At 40.5% G+C, this 19693-nt stretch overlaps 3 protein-coding genes across 4 annotated transcripts in view; 1 reads left to right on the forward strand and 2 right to left on the reverse strand.

Moving 5' to 3' along the window:
- Positions 1-8407, forward strand: part of znf710b (zinc finger protein 710b) — a 25287-nt gene extending 16880 nt beyond the window's left edge. For both annotated transcript variants that reach the window (XM_061040400.1, XM_061040392.1), the window contains exons 2-5: positions 1-1489; positions 5128-5319; positions 5732-5903; positions 6573-8407. The exon at positions 1-1489 is cut by the window's left edge and continues 83 nt beyond it. In XM_061040400.1, coding sequence (XP_060896383.1) covers positions 1-1489; positions 5128-5319; positions 5732-5903; positions 6573-6754 — 2035 coding nt within the window. In that variant the 3' untranslated portion in view covers positions 6755-8407. The remainder of the gene's footprint in view (positions 1490-5127; positions 5320-5731; positions 5904-6572) is intronic.
- Positions 8408-10268: 1861 nt separating this feature from the next.
- Positions 10269-15251, reverse strand: LOC132975706 (isocitrate dehydrogenase [NADP], mitochondrial-like). The gene is made up of 11 exons (XM_061040456.1): positions 15030-15251; positions 13349-13440; positions 13038-13203; positions 12704-12864; positions 12460-12603; positions 12224-12360; positions 11979-12130; positions 11769-11881; positions 11131-11228; positions 10953-11045; positions 10269-10858 (listed from the first exon to the last, which is right to left on the reverse strand). The coding sequence occupies exons 1-11, from the start codon at positions 15142-15144 to the stop codon at positions 10741-10743; spliced, it is 1389 nt and encodes a 462-aa protein (XP_060896439.1). The 5' UTR covers positions 15145-15251; the 3' UTR covers positions 10269-10740.
- Positions 15252-16776: 1525 nt separating this feature from the next.
- Positions 16777-19450, reverse strand: tmed3 (transmembrane p24 trafficking protein 3). Its single transcript, XM_061040493.1, has 3 exons — positions 19215-19450; positions 18556-18801; positions 16777-17726 (listed from the first exon to the last, which is right to left on the reverse strand). Exons 1-3 carry the CDS (start codon positions 19365-19367, stop codon positions 17493-17495), a joined length of 633 nt encoding a protein of 210 aa, XP_060896476.1. The 5' UTR covers positions 19368-19450; the 3' UTR covers positions 16777-17492.
- Between the last annotated feature and the right edge of the window lie 243 nt (positions 19451-19693).

Below are 19693 nucleotides of genomic sequence, written 5' to 3' on the forward strand. Positions count from 1 at the left end.
AGTCGTGCTGTCCTTGGCCCAGGCTGCCGTGCTAGGTCTCATCTCCCAGAATGAAGTGTTCGGAGCTACTATTGCACCCAACGGCTTCTACACCGGCGAACCCAAAGAGTCCCCTGCACCACCAGTAGACGGAGTCGACTACGAGTACGCAGACCAGCTTATCGGAGCCAACGGAGACTACCTTGGAGACAACTTAGGAGAAGACGGACAGATGCAACCCAGCTGCAGCCAGAGGAGGTGGCAACAGGGGCCGCCTCAACATCCTGACGCCAAAATGGTCGTCCCTGACCGCATCAGTCTCCAGAGCGGTGACGTGCCATCGTCCCATGTTAAAGGGGAAGTTGTGAACTCTGGAATGCCCTCCTGTGTCCACATGCTGAACAATCTGGCTCCCAGAGGTGGATTAGTACAGGTGGATCCTGCCACCCTCAGAGGCACTAACAAGAACTGTGTAGAGTGTGAGCGGGAAGCCTCCAACCAGCAGCAAGCCAACACACATGTTCACCCTCCTCCCCCTCAGGTGGGCCACAGAGGAGGAGAGCAGGGTCACAGAGGACTGCAGGCCCAGCGTCCAATGGGGGCCCATGGCCGAGGCGGCAGAGAGGATGAAGAAAACGTAGAGCACCAGGGGAACAGCATGATGAAGCCCTCGCAGCAGGACGAGGCCATCAGCAGCTACTTCCAGACGAGCGAGGTCGGCAGCTACGATTCGGGCGAGATGGGCATGGGGGCCGAGTACGAAGACAGCAGCCAGAGCATGATGTGGAACGATGGGAGCGGAGGGGGGCAGCACCAGCAGCCTCCGCACCCGCAGCCTCCCCGGCGGCACGGTGGCCGCAGAGTTGACCGGCTAGATATCAACATTCAGATCGATGAGTCGTACTGTGTGGATGTGGGAGACGGTCTGAAGCGCTGGAAGTGCCGCATGTGTGATAAGTCTTACACCTCCAAGTACAACCTGGTCACGCACATCCTGGGCCACAACGGCATCAAACCTCACGCTTGTCCGCACTGTGGGAAGCTCTTCAAGCAGCCAAGCCACCTTCAAACCCATCTGCTGACCCACCAAGGTACTCGCCCTCACAAGTGCACCGTCTGCAAGAAGGGCTTCACCCAGACGAGCCACCTGAAGAGACACATGCTCCAACACACTGACGTCAAGCCGTACAGCTGCCGCTTCTGCCGCCGCGGCTTCGCCTACCCCAGCGAGCTGCGGGCGCACGAGGTGAAGCACGAGCGAGGGCGATGTCATGTCTGCTCGCAGTGCGGCATGGAGTTCCCCACGTACGCCCACCTCAAGCGCCACCAGACCAGCCACCAGGGCCCCCACACCTTCCAGTGCACCGAGTGCAATAAGTCGTTTGCTTACCGCAGCCAGCTCCAGAACCACCTGCTGAAGCACCAGAGCCCGAGGCCTTACACCTGCTCCCAGTGTGGCCTGGAGTTTGTGCAGCTTCACCATCTACGTCAGCACTCGCTCACTCATAAGGTACAAACACCGCCGCCCGATCTCGTCACCGTACATGTAACCTGTGTAGATTAGAGATTAGACTGGTGGGGGGGGGGGCTATTCTTCTATCATGTCAGAGAAAGTGATAGCCAAGAGAGAAAGCAAACAGACACACACAAAAAGAGGCACTCTTGGATCACCAAAGTAAGGCTACCACATCTGTTGTTCAAAGGCCTCACCCCAGTTCATCCTTTTTCATTTACACACTGAGAACTGGGTGAAGTAGACCGCTAAGAGCACTCATCCTCCATCCATCCACTCCCTTTACAGACCTTTTGTGTCTTCATTTCCCACATTTGTGAGGAAGTAGAAACCGATAAATGTCACATTATATTAAGACTACAATGCATCTACACTTAATCCTTAGAAAGTTATATGGAAAAAAATATGGATTTCGTCAACTTTGACAGCTTTGGTCCATTCAAGACTTTTGTCATTGCAGTGCTTACCAGTCTGGATCAGATTATGTGCCTCTTCTTCACTGTTCAATATAGCCCCAGGATGTTTGTTCTGTGGACATCGAGTCTTAAGAGGTTATTCACGTAACAAATCATAGTTCTGTAACAAGATAATTTCCTATCAGCAATAACATTCCCTTATGATGTAACAACCTTGTCATTGTAACAGCTTATATAACTCATTTCTCGATCCCTACTGTTCAAACAAATGTAACCTAAAATGGGTTGAAACAATAGATCAAATGACCAGTACAATATCTGCGTTACAAAAAGATTAGATTTTTTTTTTTACCTTCACTATACCGAGCGTCTGCATGCCCTCGCAGAAGTCCTCGTCTGACTGAACTGTCTGTAATTGCTCTGTGCCCCCTGCCTGTTCTACACACATACACTAACACACACGCCATTACTCTCATGCACACATGACGAAGAGATAGATGAGGACACTGGGAGATCACAATCCATTTAATATAACCCACAGAATCACATCTCCCTTAATTCTTTCACAGTTTGAGCCCTTAACTATTAATGTAATTTTAAAAACTGCGTCCCATCACATCTCTGTGTTTTCCTGAATCTGAGAAAAGAGAGAAAAGGATTGATCAGATCGAACGTTTCTACAAGTTTCCAAAAAAAAAAAGTCCCAGTTAAAAATGAAAAAGGTTGAATTCTTAAGGACTGACCTTAATTTGATTACTCTAAAGGGAACACAAGTCCTAATCCACTCCAATCATCCCAAATGGAAGAACAGCTGGAATTCTCCATTGTGGCTTGTGTTGTAGCATGCTGCTGTCTGCTCACTGCTCCCTCTGGTGGACACCACTAACAGTCCATTAGTTTAGCAGACAGTGGGAGGACTGACAGTCTGCCAGATTTGTCTGCTTACACAAACACTGACTGCTGACAGACCAGTGACCTGTAATACTTATTTGTTCTTCTCAATAACCCACCATCCAGCTATGCAGGCCCACTTTGTGTCCGCTGTTATTAACTGCAGAGTGGCGCGTGTGGTGCAGCAGCAGCATATTCACTCAGACGAGCCTCAAGGCCTGAGCTGGAGTGAATCGTCTGCTCTTGTGACCTGCTTCTCAATGTTTGTACACTTCCCTTCGCATGTGCTGGAGAATACTAGAAGAGCAGAATACAGATGGTAGAGAGTACTTCTATCCATTTATTATAAGTCTTTGCAGTGAAAGCGTAAACCTCTTTGATACCTTCGTTGGCTGCTGTGGGTTTTGCCAACAAATGAGTAACATCTTCACAAGCAGGATGTGAATATCATTGGATCAAAATGTTTGACAGAACTGCCACCAACATCTTCCTTGAAAAAAACGTTGCATTGTCATCATAGCACACAGTCCTTGTACTATATTACATGATATGATAACTACTGCTATAGGCAGACGAGCTGTTCTGTTTGACGTCAGTTTATTATTTTCTACTTGTGAATCAAACTTGATGAGGCTTTTACTGCAGCACCAAAATCAAGCCAGGGATTTCCCAAGATTTGTAGCAAGTGCTCCATAAATAAAACATCCATGGATTCAGAAAGTTACATGGGGGGGTCATAGCGTGAGCCATGATGTTCTTCCTGTAGTTGTTTACATTTAGGGAAAGTGACACCACTCAGTTGGCACAGTTTGCTGGTTCTGTTTCTCCTGTACTTGTGGATGTTTGAAAGAAATCAAAGGATTGCCTATGACTGAGGAAAACTTAAAAATGTGATTATTATCGGGCAAGTTCTGGAGTCAACACGTGCTTTCTGTTTCCGTGATTTTCATTGTGGCTAAAGAGATGGATAATTGTAATGGACATACTGATAATGACAACACTGGAAAGTGAAAGTCCCAAAATAAGTTTCTTTAATATTTTTAAAGTTACAGTATGACCTAGGGTTAAGTATTTTCCCATACCGAGCACCACTTTGATACTTTAAAAACATACTATTGCTATCATTTCAAATGCTATACTATGAACCCAGTATGGATTCTATTGGATTTCTTTGCTTATATTGTGACCTGGTTCAGTTGCCTATAGGAGTCCTGACCTAAAGAAACAAGCTGAGCTAATGTTAGCTGCAGCTCGGCTAATAGCCTCACCTGATTTAGTGTAACTATAAGAGTGTTAGAAATTAAATTAACATAAAAGTTTTTTTTTGTTGTTTTTTTTTTACCTGTTGTAATTGTCTTTTTCTAAATCTTTAAGGTATAATATGTAACATTCTGAATTTTTTTACTATTATCCCATGTAAATATATTGGGGAGTAAAGACTTCCTGAAAAGAGAGTGAAGTTAAATGTTTATGGCTTTGTTTTTCTCACCTTTGTGTTCACACTGACTGGACGAATCTTCCATAGCTTGTTTCTGTGTCACTCAGAGGATCAAACATGTTTCATCATGTGTTTGTTTGTTTTTTCGTGTGAACCCCTCCCTCTCTAACTGTCAGCCCTCCCACCATGTAGTGGAAGACCAATAGCACCTCCCCACTCAGGGATGCTGTGTCTAGGGGCTTAGTAAAAGGTCGTCGTCGCAAGAGTACAACTGAACTTTGTCCTAAAAATCCAATAGATAAACACCGAAGCAAATTTGCGATGCATTTCCTTATTTGAAAATTGGACGCAGAATCTTGTTGTTAGATGTTTATCGACACTTGTCTGCTGCTCTTTCTGCCTCACAGACACACAAAACAGGAAGGTATTTTTTTTTGGGGGGGGGGGGGGGGGGGGGGGGGGGCGCTGAGAGATGAAGGAATGGTGTCCAAGAGAGCATTTGTTTTGGTCTACAAATCTTCTCTGAAAGTCGCTTAGTAAGCCTTTAAAGAAACACCTTAAAATGTGTGATTGGATCTCACTGACTCCTAACAGTTAGCTAGCATTGCTCGACTCTGGCTCTTTAAAACCAGTAGAGGTAGCAGCAAAAAATATAAGCCACTCAGAACATTTTAGGAAAAACAGATCAGATCAACATATTGCACTGTTGTATTTGTCCAATGTAAGACTGGAGACATCTAGCAATCTCAAACCAAGACAGCCATCAAAAAATCAAACTACAAAATGTGCTGCTTTAATAATGTGCTCCTTTGTTTTTCTCTAATCGGTCAAACAAGGAGAAAAGTGATGATGAAATGATTAAGCCTATGCTTTTATCTGGCCCTCTTTAGGGAATGAAAGGCCACAAGTGTGACGTGTGTTCCCGGGAGTTCACCTTGTCTGCCAACCTGAAGAGGCACATGCTAATCCACAACAGTGTCAGACCCTTCCAGTGTCACGTCTGCTTCAAGAGCTTCATCCAGAAGCAGACCCTCAAGACCCACATGATCGTCCACCTGCCTGTTAAACCCTTCAAATGCAAGGTGACTGAACTTCATGAATGATATGTACCATTTCATTTTGGTTTGATGGTTGCAACTGGAAGATACATTTTGGTGCAAAAAGGGGTAACACATTTTAAATCTCTGGTCATGGTAGTGTAACAGGATTATTTGAAGAGAATATAAAGGGGGGATAAGAGGAAATATGCTGACAGGAAGCAGTTCTGATGGGCGTACCACATCGTTAAAAGCTTTGATTTGTGTGGTTTGCTACGATGAAATGAACAAAGTTACAGTTTAAGAATCTCTCAAAGGTTGTATCAGACAGAACAGTTAAATCATAATAAACAGGATTTGATGCTAATTCGACTTTTATCTGCATTTGTCTGTACAACTAGTTTTTATAGGTTACACGTTCATCGATTTAAATACCGGTACTTGTCTTTTTTTCCAGGTTTGTGGCAAGTCTTTCAACAGAATGTACAACCTGCTGGGCCACATGCATCTCCATGCTGGCAGTAAGCCCTTCAAGTGTCCTTACTGCACGAGTAAGTTCAACCTGAAAGGAAACCTGAGCAGACACATGAAGGTCAAACACGGGATGGATGTCTCACCGGAAGGACAAGGTGAGGCCCGATATGTTACTGTGTACTTTCCTTTAACAACTACAGAGAAAGTGTACTGAATGAGTTTCCTCTTCTGCCATCATGTCCAACCTCACATTCATATCCAGGTGTCATGGCAGCTTGGGTTAATGCTCCTTAATTGAGGCAATAATCAATATGCTGTAACCCAGCCTGAAAATTACAAAATCTTTCACCAATTTACATGGCTCTGTGTTTTCAGAAAGGAACAAATAGTGTTTGACATTTATATATTTTTAACATGCAACAATCAAACCAATTATTCATGTTTTTTTTTCACTATTGGAAAATTATGTAGTGTTTTTTTTATCTCGTAGAATTTAGAAATACTTAAATCAGAATGTCTGTCAATCAAATCTGAACAAACTTCATCCATATGTTGTGTTTTATTCTTTATACATACGAACATTCTATGAATGTTTAAAACACTTTCTACAATAAATACCTAATGGGACAGAGAAGTACTTTGAGCAACTCATTTCAGATGTTTTGTTGTAAAATAATATGAAATTAAAAACATGATGTTTTATAACATTAGAGCAATAAAGCACTTTTTGCACAGGATTTTCTTTCAAGAAGGGGGATGCTAATAACCGAGGAAGAAGTTTGAAATATACTCTTTAATGTTTTCTTTCTAAAAATATATTTCAGAAGTTCTTCCAGAGATGGAGAGCCAGGGGGAGTATGAAGGACAGAACTTCAGCTTTACATCACCAGAAAATATGAACAATGGTGGCTCCCAGAACCTCACCAAACTCACCACAGCAAACATGGAGGACATGGAGGAATATTACAATTTTGGGAAGGATACAAGCAGCTACAGTACCCCCTGAGAAGTGATGGGACCAGAGTGTTTTTTTTTATTGTTATCATTTTAAAGGCAGAAGGAAATTACAGAGTTGTTGTGAAGGCTTTGAGAGGCACTGGGGGGGGGGAGAGATTTTCTTTTAGTTTTTGGCCTCCTTCCAGAAGAGCCAGAACTACTGGACTCTGATGGGAAGCCAGGAAGGAGACGCACTTCTTCTAAGGAGACGTTTCAGCTCTGGTGCTGATAGCAGCGGACACTGAAACTCTTGACTTCTTGAGCTCCTTTTTTGGGATTAGTGCGCTTGCCGACTCAAAGACTCTCACTGGCGGACAGTCGAATCTTCATGTTGTGCGTCTGTATCAGTTATTTTGAAGAAGAAAAAAAAACATCAGTTACATTTGATGTGATAAAAATGTGTTTACCATTTTGCCATTTTTATCATTCACAACCAATGTATGCCCTTTTTCTTTTTGACTGAAAGTGCCAGCTAGAAACATTTGCAACAAAGTTTTTACTGTGTCGGCTATTTACTCACTGTATATCGAACTTTTGATACATGGTCACAACATATTCATAGGTTTGAATGCTCTTACTAAACAGTTTCTAATTGTAGTAACTCCTTCCTGCCCAGTCCTCAGTTTTGAACAGACTTCCTTCAATATGCATGTGCTTTTAAGCACAGGACATTGTAGCCTTATTCTTGATGGGGCACTTACAATCTGTCAAATGTTAGCTAATATCTAAAAAAACAAAGTTTCAAAACAATGTTACTGACATGTAAAACCCTTTCACTGTACAAAGGATTCTTCAACATGCAGTGTGTTTACCTCCCACCTCTGCTCCACGTGGTTCAGCCTAACATCAATAATCGATCTGGTGTAGTAAACATACAGCTCTTGTTTTGGAATCACTGAGCGAAAAATACAAAGCACTTTTTTATCGAGACCTGACTTCCTTTCTGTCGACTCATTTGCATCTGGATGAAATATGATAGAATCGTTCAAGCCCCCATAAAGGCAATATAATATTAAACACAAACAGATATGCTTTCTAAGAAGGTTTGTTTTTGTAATCACTTTCCTTCATATTGTTATTCAAATCTGTCCGTTCAAAAGCAAATTGAAGAAGAGCAGTTTGTATGGACGATTGTCAGTTCAGGTTTTTTGTTGTGTGTAGTTTGAACACTCTTTAACTCTTCTCTTCCAGTTCAGTAAATTCAGTGAGAGAACAAGAAAAGAGAGAGATGTGGATCAAATCTGAGCTGTAAGTTTAAAAGAAGAAAATAAATAACTTGGAGGTCCTGTTTACATTCTGAATGATTGAACTGAAAGTTGACAACGTCGTAGACTTGTCCTGCTTTTCATGTTTCTGTTTGGGGAAGACGGTCAGCTTCCCCTGTCCTGCCATGCGGGTCAGCCTTGTTATGCACACTAAATCTGAGGAATGGGCTTCTTGTTCTTTTTGGAAAGGAGGAATATCAAACTGAGACCTCATGGAAATGAACCATGAATTATTTAATAAAGGTTCTATAGTTTAAAAAGATGAAGACTGCTTTTTGAAAATGTTCTGCAGAGTCAGGTATTTGTGGCCACACTAGTACATCTCGCTATGAAGCAATGATTTCGGTGATGCTTTTACATTTCCTCAAATGTAAAAATAAAAAAAGGTATTTATTGAACTTTGGTTAATGACTGACAACTTTCCAAACTGGCTACAAACAAGAAAACACTGGAACATCTCTTAAACCAACATTCGGTCCTCGACAGAATGACATGCAAAGGAATAAAATAACAAATGTTAACTGTGTAGCAAAATAATCATGGACATCATTCACAGCTCATCAAAATCACATGAAAGTGATCCTTCATTTCTGTCTTGTGAGTTTCTGAGGCTTGTAGTCGCTGCTCGCTGGAGATGTGTGGTCCTCCTTGTAAAGCAGTTGGATTGATTTTTGCATCCAGCACACATCCCACTCAGGATTCATTGATGTACTCCAGCCTTTAATGCTGATGACATTCCCATCGGCCTCGGCTATGCTTCTGTTGTTATTTGCAAACATTAGCAGGCTAACCTGCTAAACTAATGTGAAGAAAATATTATATTACACACCATGATTATGTTAGCATTGAGTTCATGGCAACACTTTGCTAACAAGGCTGTGTGCTGTTTTAAAAAACACATTCAGTTATACAAACTAAGTATATTCATTAGTTACAGCCTATCAGGCAAGAGCAATCACTCCCCAAAGTTAATGTGGAAGATTTCTGAAAGATGAGATAATGGGACTTCAGTTGAATCCAACAGAAGAGTTCCTCCTTCTGTGACATCTGCAGAAAGACTGATAAATAAAGCAGACCACATATCTGACTTTATACTTACTGTAAAGGTTATCTCCTTGAGTTATGTGTTTTTTGTTATGTCTGCAGTCTTCCTGAACCCTCAGTCAACTTGACTTATGTGCACTCATGGGTCCGACTAACTGAATATAAAGATGGTCTAGCACTGTTTCACGCTTGATTTGCACTGTGCATGGATTATACTTCCATCATTTCCTCACATATGATTGATCAGTTTGCTCACAGATATGGCTCTTTTATGGCTGCACATATAAAAAGTGGGAGGTTCTCTGGCACTAAGCAGTTCTGTGGAGATGTCCCTCGTTGAGTAAATTAAAAAAGTGGGTAAAAGGGCTAATCTAAATGCTAATTTCTGGTAATTTTAGATAGAGGCTTCTTGTTCGTTTTCTTTGACTTAATGTCTGAGAAGGAGAGAGACTAGCATATTCCCTGGTGAGTGGTTCAGTTATGAAGTTGACCTCTGTCAAGACGTGAGTTTGAACAGCAAGATGATATCATACTAAGTGCTGTTTTGATGTGGTGCATACTCTGGTTGCCTTTAAGAAGATCCCCACCCAGGCCGGATAGGAGCCTGTCCACATGTGGATCTAGATCAACAGAAGCACTGCATGAAGGAACATTCCAGTAACATGCCACTGGCAATTTAAAATCACACGATCGTCAGTGAGCCTCAGCTGTTCCGCACTAAAAGTAAACTGTGACGAGCACCGCTGATTATCTGCAGTTACTATTGTGTCCCAAAGATTGATCAGTGATTCAAATAGTACACTGCATAGTTTGCTGACTGAGACAATGTCAACATCTGCTGGCTATAAACTTGAGTTGTCACCACAGGAGTGAGCTTTTGCCAAAATTCCCATCAGCTCATCCCCTGCTGGTGCAAACGAACAGTAATCACTGTCATACACTGGAGCATACATTTGACTCACACTGCATAAATGCACTAGTAGACAGACGCTCATGTGTACAACTGCAAGAAATTAAAATATACATTTAAACTGCACGTAGAAGGACTTTACTTTTCATAACGGTACATTTAAGTGTTGAAGTGAGAATAGTTGAAATAAAAGAGTGAGGTTTTTTTTTTCCTGCCCAAAGCTCATGACAGAACTAACTAAGCCTGCTGATTTTAGATGAACAAAAAAAATCACACCCAAGCAGAAAAATCAAAGCCATACAGTGTTCAGAAATCACAATGTCTTACTTTTTAAATAATCATGCTGACAATGCAAAACATGGCCTTGTAATATACATACTGTTGGTCCCTGAAGATACTTAATAATTACATATAAATTATTTAAACTTCTCTAAAAATGGCCATCATAAATTATCATTTCAATTAATACAATGCATTTTGTTGATTGTGCAAAACAGCATTGGTCCAATGGCAACAGGAAAGGCAGAGGACCTCAAGCACTGTGTGCCTGTAAGCTACAAATATGTCACAAATAAAGCTAATTTGGTTCATTCAATACTAGATACAAATTCATACAAAAGTTGGGTAAAAACAGCTTGAATCTACAATTCACTTAGCAGACGATTTTATCCAAAGCGACGTACATCAGAGAGTAAGAACAACAAAAGCAAGGATCTAGAAAAGAGGGAACAATGTCAGTAAGAGCAAACGATCAGCTTTGAGTCCGATTGTTTGTCTTTATACATTGTAAGCACATCTTCTGATTGTTTTCATTTGCTCAAGAGTCTTGTCGAGGTTGTTCTTGATAGCATCCAGGAAGTCTGCCGTGTTGACATAATGTTCATTCAGCTTGCAGCTGCAGGATCACAGAGCAGGGGTTACATTTGTAATAAGTTGTAAGACCAAAACAACAACATGCACCACACACTCTTAACATAGAGAAGACTCACTTGGTCAATCCATGGATGCAGCCTGCAAGGTCCTTAGTCATCACACCGTTTTCCACAGTTTCCACACACACTTTTTCTAAAGTCTGGCAGAACCTGGAGGTCAAAACGGAGAGTGATAAATGATTAGGGTGGGAAAAGTTCAACAACAAAAATAATAATAAGTTAAATAAGGAAATACTTTATCAAGTCAGGATTTCCATCCAGTTTGCCTCTGTGCTCCAGTCCTCTGGTCCAAGCAAAGATACTGGCAATGGGGTTGGTGCTGGTCGGTCTTCCCTACACAGAAAGGACACAGCTCAGGTTATTGAAAGTTCTATATGTGTTTGCATTCAGGTCTACTGAAGAAGCTTTTGACTTCATCTTCTACTAGGATGATTTACTGGAATTAATTTCCTGAGTGAAAAAGGTCCAACATGGTGAGATATGTCTGCTTGAGTCTGAATGAACTGAAGATATTTACTTCATTATTTAATCTTAATAACACGGATCAATTCAACTTTCAAAGCCCATTATAGTTCTTCTGAAGATATTATAAGAAAGATGTAATGTTAAACTCATTTAGCCAGGTGTCTATGGGATTTAAGGAAAAAAAAAAAAAAAAAAACTATCTGACACTAAGCAAACTATTATTTTTGATGCTGAAAACACATGTAGACTGCAATTCTGTGAAATTCTACAGTAAATATTTAGCCAAGTGTAAGTGTTACACAATGGACTGAACCAATCTTGGTGTAGTAAATATACTCCAGTGTAGAAGAACCGATGTTTGCCAGTTTCCCCTAACGTAATTATACACTTCTAGGGGTGTGATCTTACCCTCTGGTGTTCACGGTAATGTCTGGTGACCGTGCCGTGTGCAGCCTCAGCCTCAATAGTCTTACCATCAGGACAAACAAGAACAGATGCCATCAGACCCAGAGAGCCAAAACCTGGACACAAAGACCAAAGTAAACTCACATTCAAAACATTGAGAGAAATCTCCATGTTCTGCAGAACTACAGTACATTAAACTGAAGATGATTTTACCCTGAGCCAGAATGTCTGACTGCACATCTCCGTCGTAATTCTTGCAGGCCCAGACAAATCCTCCAGAGGACTTCAAGACCTGGGCCACCATGTCATCAATGAGACGGTGCTCGTACCAGATCTTTAGCTTGTCAAACTCTGGCTTGTACTTCCTGAAAAATAAAGGATAATGAAAAAGCTTACCTTATTAACCTGTATCACTTAATTAAGATGGTACATTGTTTATCCACTGTTTAGTATCTAACTTCTCAAAGATGTCCTGGAAGATGTCTTTGAAGCGCCCGTCGTAGGCCTTGAGGATTGTGTTCTTGGTGCTCATGTACAGAGGCCACTTCTTCTGGATGGCATACTCGAAGCAGCTGTGAGCAAATCCACTGATCGACTGTGTGCAGAGAAGATTACAAACCATATCCCTACGTTTTTATCTAAAAAAATAGAACCCAATTCATGTAAATAAATCTATAACCACACTCATCATTACCTCATCAGTGTTGTACATTCCCATCCCGCAGCCCCCTGCAGGGAAGTCATACACCACCCACTCCCTCGGCTTGCTACCATCATTCGGGGAAAACACCATCTTGAACTTTCCAGGCTGGTCGACAACAAAGTCTGTGGCCCTGTACTTTGAGATTATACATCAAAACTGGCGTGTGAGACTTTTCTAAACTCAGTTCAAAAGCATCTTTGGAAAAAAAGCACAAACTCACATTTACATTTCTTACCTGATCTCCAAAAGCATGTCTGCCGATGACTATGGGTTGTGTCCAACCGGGAACAAGGCGAGGGATATTTTTACAAAGGATCGGCTCGCGGAAAACTGTCCCACCCAGGATGTTCCTGATGGTGCCGTTTGGACTCTTCCACATATTCTTTAGCTTAAACTCTGAAAGAAAGAAAAATCGACTTAAACAAAGGGCTTCTTTACACATTCACATCCAACTGATACTTACTGTACGATGCTATTGGTTAAAAATGTAATGCTTTCATTATTTGTGGTTTAAATTCGAGAAAGAAGCAAATTCAGCATATAAATAGAACAGAATTTGTCAAACTTACCCTCAACTCTGGCCTCATCAGGGGTGATGGTGGCACACTTCACAGCCACATTGTATTTCTTGGTTGCCAGAGCAGAGTCAATGGTGACCTGGTCATCTGTCCGGTCCCGGTAGGGCAGACCCAGGTCAAAATACTTCAGCTCAACATCCACATTGGGCAAGATGAGCTGTAGATGTACAAGATGTGGACAAAACATCTTAACTAATAATTACAGCCCATTTTGATTCTAAATACAACCAACTTATAGCCTTTCAAAAATAAAAGGCTTCTATCAGATTTATTTTTCCTTGACAAGCTTGACTTGTCTCTACCTTCTCTTTAATGAACTCCCAGATAATGCGGGTCATCTCGTCTCCGTCCATCTCCACCACCGGCTTCTCCACCTTGATGCGCTTGGTGGCATCTGTAAAATGAACCTTTAAATTATCCAACATGCTTTAGATTGTTCATCAATGGACAAGTTTTACCATAAAACAAACAGAACTGTGATTATACAGAATAAAAGTCCATTAGACTTTGTGACTTAGTCATAATGATGTCCTAGTTAATTTATTAAAATGCATCGCAGTGGCTAGTACTTGACTACAGTTGGTTAATACAGTTAAACATAAATAAGAGTTTTGACATTTTTTCCCCCTTAATATCTGTTAAATAATGAATAAAAACAAACTTTGATTTTACACATTCATTTTTTGTTATGCAGTTTAATCTTAAAAAGTATGAGCATAAACCTCTTTTTTATTTTGTAGGTTACTCTTTTTATGGAATAAACATGAACCTCAGACCTTTATCATACATGAGCCTGATTTAGTCATACCATTTAACTTTTGGTGTTTTCCTCAGTCCTCATTGTCAAGGGAAACTATATATGTTTAATGTTTAAGCTGTCACTTCTTGTTGTGGTAGTCAATTTCTTTCGTAAATCATAACTTTAAGCAGGAAAAATGTGAGTGTACAAAACTAAAATATTTCCATTTAATTTGAATTAATTGATTAAGGTTTATTAATTTGGCAGCAGTAGCTCAGTCTAAAGGAAGTGGGTTGGAAACTGGAGGGTCACAGGTTCAAGTCCCAGTGTGGACCAAGTCTGGAAATGAATCTGTAGGCTGGAGAGCTGTAAGGTCACTTCCGGAGCACTGCCGAGGTACCCTTGAGCAAGGCACCGAAACCGCCAACTGCTCTGTAACATCATTCATGTGGAGCCCCCTCACTCTCTGAGTAAGTCTCTGTATTACAGCCTATGTTTGTGTTCCATGTCTAACAGAGTGTAAAAGTCATTTCCCCTTGTTAAGGACACCTTCTGCTCATTCTTCTTCTTCTGTAAAAGAGATTAAAAACTGAAGTACACTCATTCTGATATTTGCCAAACTTTAGCTTTAGCCTCCACAGTCTAATTACTCAGGACAAGGCAGTATCAGGGCACAGTCATACTGAGGCAGTTAAACTACAAGAGATTGTGACCTTGGGATTATGTGTCAGCTTTGATAGCAGTAATTACCTTTCTGTACCTGACAACACGTGGGCTCACGTGGGCACCAGCTTCATTGCTTTCTTTGTAACCAGAAGTAGACTACGTGCATATTCGCCAAAACATGAGTCATCTGTTCTGTGGAGTTCACAACAAAGTGCTCTTCAAGATGTAACCTATTTCTTAGATTTCTGTTTTGTAGGCTAATTTAAACTTTCCGTCCTGCCATGAGTTTTGATACAATTGTTGTAAAGCGCTTACGTTTTTTTTTTTTTTTGACATCTATACTTTTTCTTTTAAGAGTGATGATTCAGTGTTGGCAAATTGCCAATCGGCCACATCGACTTCCTACAGTCTTTCACTGTTTCCTACTGTTTCATATTCATTCAGATAACACTTCTCTGTTCACACTGCGCTACACACAGCCAGGTGACAGCATCATAATGTCGAGAACCACACAGTAAATGTTGTGCTCTTTAAGTCACGAGTGAGTCATATTTTGGTTTAGTCGACGGCAGACTTACAGTTTCTGTGCTGTGGTGTGAGGAGGCAGCCGGTGGCCGGTGAGAGCACCGCGGGGTTTCGAGACAGAGACACTCCTCTGGACATGCAGCTCACAGCCTTCAAGTAACCCGCCATGTTTACTACAGGTTGATGTTTACGTTCACGACCACGGAGACTTCCCGTATGAATGAACCAGGCGCCAACCGGTACACTGTACTGGACACTCTTCTTCTTTGAGCTTTGGTTGTAATCTTTACTTTTTCATTACTGCCATCTTGTGGAGATAAATAAAGCCTACGGGTCACTTTGATTATTGATCCCACTAATCAGTCTGACCATAAATGTTCTGTCTTTCCCTCTTTCACCAGACTACAGTGTGCTCATTATTTCAACGTGTCTAATATGAATTTCCTGGCAAAACATAAGCTCTATTTTTCAACACAATAGGCAACCAATTGGAAGATCCCCTATTAAACTGTTCTTTTAAGTTTCTCCTGTTAATATGATTAATTAGGTTAATATGACCTCTTTGTGTTTCCACCATTAATCCCCCATATATCCACTATAATCTGAGTTTAGGCTACATGTCTTCTCCATATCTCCCGGTCCCAGTGCTGCTCCCTTTTACTCATTCTTGCATTGCCAATATTTTCTGACTTTTATGGGACACCTCTGAAGGAAGAGTAAATAGCCGAACAATAGTTGTGCAATGGGCCTATCAGCTACCCTACCCACTCCTGCAAGACGTTACATAAGATCTGTCACTTATTTACACATTTTTCTTGTAGATTTACTTTTTCCTTTATCGATCTTGAGTCAAAATATGCTCAACATATATTAGGTTAGTTCAATCTCCAGTTAACGTTTGTAATCATTTTGTTTTCCTTACTATTTCTATTGCTTCCATTTTCCATTTCAATATTGTACTACTGAATGACTCTAGTGATGAGGGACTCTAATAATTTACTTTGTCTTGTGTTATTCTCAAATGTGTTGAAATCATAATTAATCTGGATTTCAGGTATCCAATTGCCATGAAATTTCTCTTTAATCAGCCGTCATTAATTACCATTCCCCCTTTACCTTGTGTGCTCAGGGATTTCCAAATATTTACTTTATATGGCCAATCCCCATTCTTCCCTTTGTACACATTTGGATCCCATATTGAAGTGAATAATTTTGACATGTTAAGACATTTATATTGAAGTCAGATTTCTTGTGGTGTCTTCACATCCCATTAAATATAAAAAAAAAGATCTAAGAAATTAAAAGCATGGATCATTTCTTGATTAAACCTCAAAACGTTTTAGTCCTCTTGAGAAACCAGGCCTACATTTAGGATGTAGGACATACAGTATTGGATTTGCATACACTAGGCTTTCTTTACACTACTTTGTCTTCTAAAGAGATCTAAACAGCTATAAATAGTTTTTTTATATGTGTTATGTGTGGTTCACCTGCCAACTAGAAAGCACTTAAAGCATATATCAACAACTGCTTCATAGTAGTCTTCATTTCTCGCTACAATAAATACAATTGGTTTCACCTAAAACCAATCTGAATCTGAATATCTGTGTAAACACACTCACCACCAAGTTAAAAAAAAGAGGGCAAAATCAAGTCCTTATCTGGAAATGTAAATAAATAATATTTGCACCTTCACTAAAAGGTACTTTCAACCAAAGTCTGCTTAATTCTGTGATCAGGTTATAAAGATAAATAAATGGACAGATAAACAAAAAGCACTGAAAACAAAACTTTCTTGTAAAAAAAAAGATATTTACTGTATAAGCCACTCGATGTATCTCAATAAGAAATATCATGGACTCAAATTCACAACTTAATGGAAAAGAATACAATCAATCAGTAACAATGGGATGGTGAAGTAGAAATTCTAATGAACAGTCAACTTTGAGCTTGAAGGGAAATTCAAATTGATCAGGCACTTTGTATGAGACAAATGAGGCAGACAGCGCTCTTTCAACTACTTTGTCACATAAATGAAGGTAGCCTACTAGTAACAAACATAACCCACAGTAACAAATATCACTCACATTCAGAAACAAAACATACTTAGATTCTATCAGTGTGCCACAACTTTCTGTGTAATTGCTGGTACCAATGGCTGTTGTTTAATAAGGCATCCAGGTCATAAACAGATCTAACTTAAGCTGCTTCATGTTGTTTTTTTTTATTTTTTTTAAATAAATTAATATTAAGTGCAAGGTTGACATGTGTCAATCTCCATTTCAACAAAAATATCAGCGGTTCTTCTTTACAGTAAAGCTACTGTAGTTTACAACTGTAAATATAAAGACATGAAAAAGGCAATCATTTGTCTCTCAAGTTGACACGGGGCAAAATAAAATAAAGAAAACTTCCTGAACTATCCCCCTAATAAAAAGTTCACTTAAACTTCAACAAGATGATCTCCAGAAGCATTTAAGTGTTCATACCAACAAAGCAAACCAGGACTACAAACTCTAAGTAGCGGCTGCCAACGAGCCTTTCTTGTCACTGAAGAAGCTTCTGAGCATGATCACTTGTCCGATGCCGATGACAAACAGCAGGACGGTTTCTCCAATGGACCAGTAGCTCACTCGCTCGAGGAGGTGCTCCGCTTTAATGCGGTCATGAGCCTCTCTTAACCTGTACCATGTCTGAGACTCAGCCACCGACTTCAGGATCTCATGGAGGGAGACACAAGAGGACTCCATCTGAAAGTAGTAAAAGATAAACACAGATTAAACAAGAGCATGGTGACAGCCTGAGGTGACTTATAGTGGAGGATGAGAAACACATACACAGAATTAAATCATATTCTCTGGCACCTCAACAACTTCCTCACATGTCTCAGAACATCTAAATGGCCAGAATTTATATATTTCTATTTTCTGTAAACTTCAGCTGCCTGTTGACCTGCTGTCGAATATGTAGAGCATATTCAAAGATTTGCAACAACAAAAAAAGCCATTCAACAGCTCTAGCTCCACCTAGTGGACTTTATGTGAACTGTGTCACTTCTCAACTGTCATTGCTGCACTTGTTATCACTTCATCAACAGAGTAGCCTCACTTAAATGCAACTCACTCAGTGTGGTACTAATCTTAAAAGGGGCCTATGGGGCATTGGCAGCGCAGTGGGTAATGCGCGCGTCCCATGTATGGAGGCTATAGTCCTCCAAGCAGGTGGCCCAGGTTTGAATCCAACTTGTAGCTCCTTTCAATCCCCACTCTCTCTCCCTGATTTCCATCTCTATCCACTGTCCTATCTCTCCAATAAAAGGCACAAAAAGCCCCAAAATAAAAAAAGGGGGGAACTATATATCATGGTTTTACTTTAGCCTATATATTTTTACATTTTGTCTGCACACCAGAAGTATTTAAAAGGGATTAGAAACTGAAATACAGTAATAAATAGAGTATTCAGCAGCAAGTCAGTGAGATACAAACCAAAGCCCTGGTTTGATCATTTTGACGACACATTTTATTTTTCTCTTAACATGATGTGAGCACATTTCATTTCTGTTGTGTACCTCAGACTTACCTGTGTCAGCGCTGAAGATCTAGTCATGCTCTCCAGGAGAGGCTCCTCATCTCCATGGCGGAAGTCCAGGTACACAGTTTTATCTGTGAAAGTGGAGAACTCATTGCTAAAGCAGACCTTGTAGACGCCCTTCATAGCCGTGGTGTGAGAGAAGCTGTCATACTGCTTCTTCTTCTCATTATACAGGACGTTGTCCAGAGGATCAGTTACAAAGCAGTCCACATCATAATTTCCTCCTGATATGACCTATATGGAGAAAAAAACACATTGAAGACTTGATGAGGCTGATGATTGAGGATGAAGAGTGTAAACAGAGACATGTGAGGTAACATATGTCACAGCTGTATCATTTGTGTATTGTTGAACTGACTCAAACTCGCTCTGAAGAAAATAATTGGGTGAATAAGAAAAAAAGTCGCGACAATGAAGTTTAGAAGATTATTGTAAAACGACAGGATGATGAAGTTGTCAAATGTGCACCTCAATTCAAAACAGTTGTAGTTTTAAATAATGTGAAGAAATACAAACACTTGTGCATTTTCCTCCTTTCCAAGAACAAGACACATACGCCATTAAAACGAGTCAGTATCACTAGTGAAAGAATAACTTTTGCAGCACATTGCAGGCACAGAGTAAAAGGGAAGAGGGTTTCAACTTACTTGGAAGTCGAAGTCAAATCTCACATCTTTCTCCAGCTCCTCGTAGAAACACTCCTTGTCGTTGTCAGGCAGCTCAAAGGTGAGCTCGGTCCCAAACACCACTAACACATGTAGCAGCAAACAGCTCAGACCCAGGTACAGCATGATGAACATTTAAAGCTTCAGCAGAACCAGAGCAGAACAGACAAGTGTAGCTTTGGTGATGACAGTACTGTAGCTCTGACGTGGCACCAGCACAACAGACTTCCGGTATTTTTGTAGTCCTTTTTTTTTTTTTTTTTCGCAGTAACTAAACGTATAACTTTTAATCGGGTCATAGATAGCTTACATATGCACATTTAAAGATACATTTATAAATACTTATCAGACAGCCATAACACGATTAATCGCAGTAGGTCTGCTTTGCGTCCAGTGGTGAACTTCCTGTTTCAAAATAAACCCCAAGTACATAAACCCAAACTTTTAAAATAAATTAACAA

The sequence above is a fragment of the Labrus mixtus genome, chromosome 1, assembly GCF_963584025.1.
Source record: "Labrus mixtus chromosome 1, fLabMix1.1, whole genome shotgun sequence".
NCBI lineage: Eukaryota > Metazoa > Chordata > Actinopteri > Labriformes > Labridae > Labrus > Labrus mixtus.